This window comes from Drosophila montana, unplaced genomic scaffold (assembly GCF_035044405.1).
Source record: "Drosophila montana isolate Dmon_TW-CO22-7 unplaced genomic scaffold, ASM3504440v1 contig_2573_1, whole genome shotgun sequence".
Taxonomy (NCBI): Eukaryota; Metazoa; Arthropoda; class Insecta; order Diptera; family Drosophilidae; genus Drosophila; species Drosophila montana.
The window spans coordinates 3,286-4,926 of record NW_026997435.1 but is presented as its reverse complement, the minus strand read 5'-3'; the positions used below and the strand labels follow the sequence as shown (position 1 = coordinate 4,926).

General features: G+C 33.0%; 1 protein-coding gene across 1 annotated transcript; it reads left to right on the top strand.

Annotated features, from left to right (window-relative positions):
* Positions 1–257: 257 nt before the first annotated feature.
* Positions 258–1,260, top strand: LOC135428809 (protein Hook homolog 3-like; the record flags this gene model as incomplete). Its single annotated transcript, XM_064682914.1, has 2 exons — positions 258–881; positions 933–1,260. Coding segments are annotated over 2 exons (952 nt in total), but the record flags the coding sequence as incomplete, so codon positions are not given.
* Between the last annotated feature and the right edge of the window lie 381 nt (positions 1,261–1,641).

Genomic DNA, 1,641 nt, shown 5'->3' with positions numbered 1-1,641 from the left:
CTCGCCTCTCGCTTAATTGTTGACTGATCTATGGGAATTGCGCTCCGATCAGGCCATTTTGCATATTTGTTCGCAAAATTAATATACCGAATACGATAGTTATAATGTTAAAAGATTAGATTAACCAAAAATAGATAGACAGATTTAGTAATAACCATCCGACTGCTGATATTAAATAAGAATACTGTCTACAAGGGAACTATATGCCGAGTGTCAAATTAAATACTTTTAGATTTTTAATACTGTTAAAACTATAGATTTGGCTATTTAGCAAAATACAAAAACATCATACTACGCGAACGTGATCGATTAGCTGGCGAAGTCATTGACATGGAAAAAAGGCTGGCCACTAATCGTTACTATTCAGAAAACCTAGAGTATATAATTCGAAATAATGAGGACGCTTTAAGTAAAATGGCCTCGAGAGCTAAATTTTCAGAAGGGGAACGAATTAATGTCGAATCCAAACTACGAGCTCTTATGAAGTCCATGGAAGAACAGAAAGAAGCGCATGGTAAAACAATGAACAAGCTTGAAATAGCGAATCGAGACTTAGCAGAGACAACTCGTAAGTTAAGCCAGAAGATGACTGATTTCGACAGGCAGAAAGTACAAGTGGATAAATACAAAAGTGAAGTCAATGCACTTAACAAAGCCATGCATAAATACGAGGATGATATTACAGAATTAACTAAAAATCAAAAGAATAACGATGAGATTATCAAGCAGTTAAGACTAATAGAAAAAGAGAAATCAAACGCAGTTATTCAGTTGACAAGTAAACTCAAGAAGTCAGTGGAAGATCAAAATAACGCAAGTACTCGGTTGTATAAGCTAAACCGGAAAGTGATGATACTTAACAACGAAATATTGCGTCATAAGTAAATATGTAATTATAAGTTTTACTCCTATCTCCCATCTTTTATTCTTAGAAATAACATTAATTCTCTTGAGAAAGATGTACTAAATGCAAGTGGACGCGCAGACGACATTCGCCGTATTAAGGATTCTTTACAGAAAGAGCGTGATAGTTTACGCAGCGAAATTATCAAATTAAACAACTCTATCGCAGATTTACGACATGATATGATGCTGAAGACAAACATGATCAGCTCCTTAAATTTGGATTTAAATAAGTTAAACATTAGGCTAGATGAAGCCTATATACTCAAGTCAAAGGCTGAAAAAGAAAGAGATGAAATGGCCCAGGAAATGGAGACACTACACGAGAGAATAGAAAGTTACCAAGGTAAGAGTAAAGTTAATAAAAGAACCAAAATAAGATTTAATATATTAAAAATGTTTCTTTCGTTTTCGTATCATTTTCACACGAATAAATCGCTACTTTATCGTTTAAACTTCTAATCTATAAAATGTAAAGAAAATATTAGAAATGATCAGCGATTAGGCTAACGTTTGGGATAAGTTAAAATTTTCCTATTACAATTAGAGAAAAAACGTCTTCTAAATAACATATTTTTTGATAATTTATAGTAAATACAATTGCTTACAAGTTGATATGGAAATCTTGCGTTTAACAGGTTCTAACTTGACGTCCTACTCAGGTTTATAATACTTAACGTCGACGCGATATACATCCAATTTTATATTTTCGAAGTGTAGAAGCAGTACTGTCTTTAA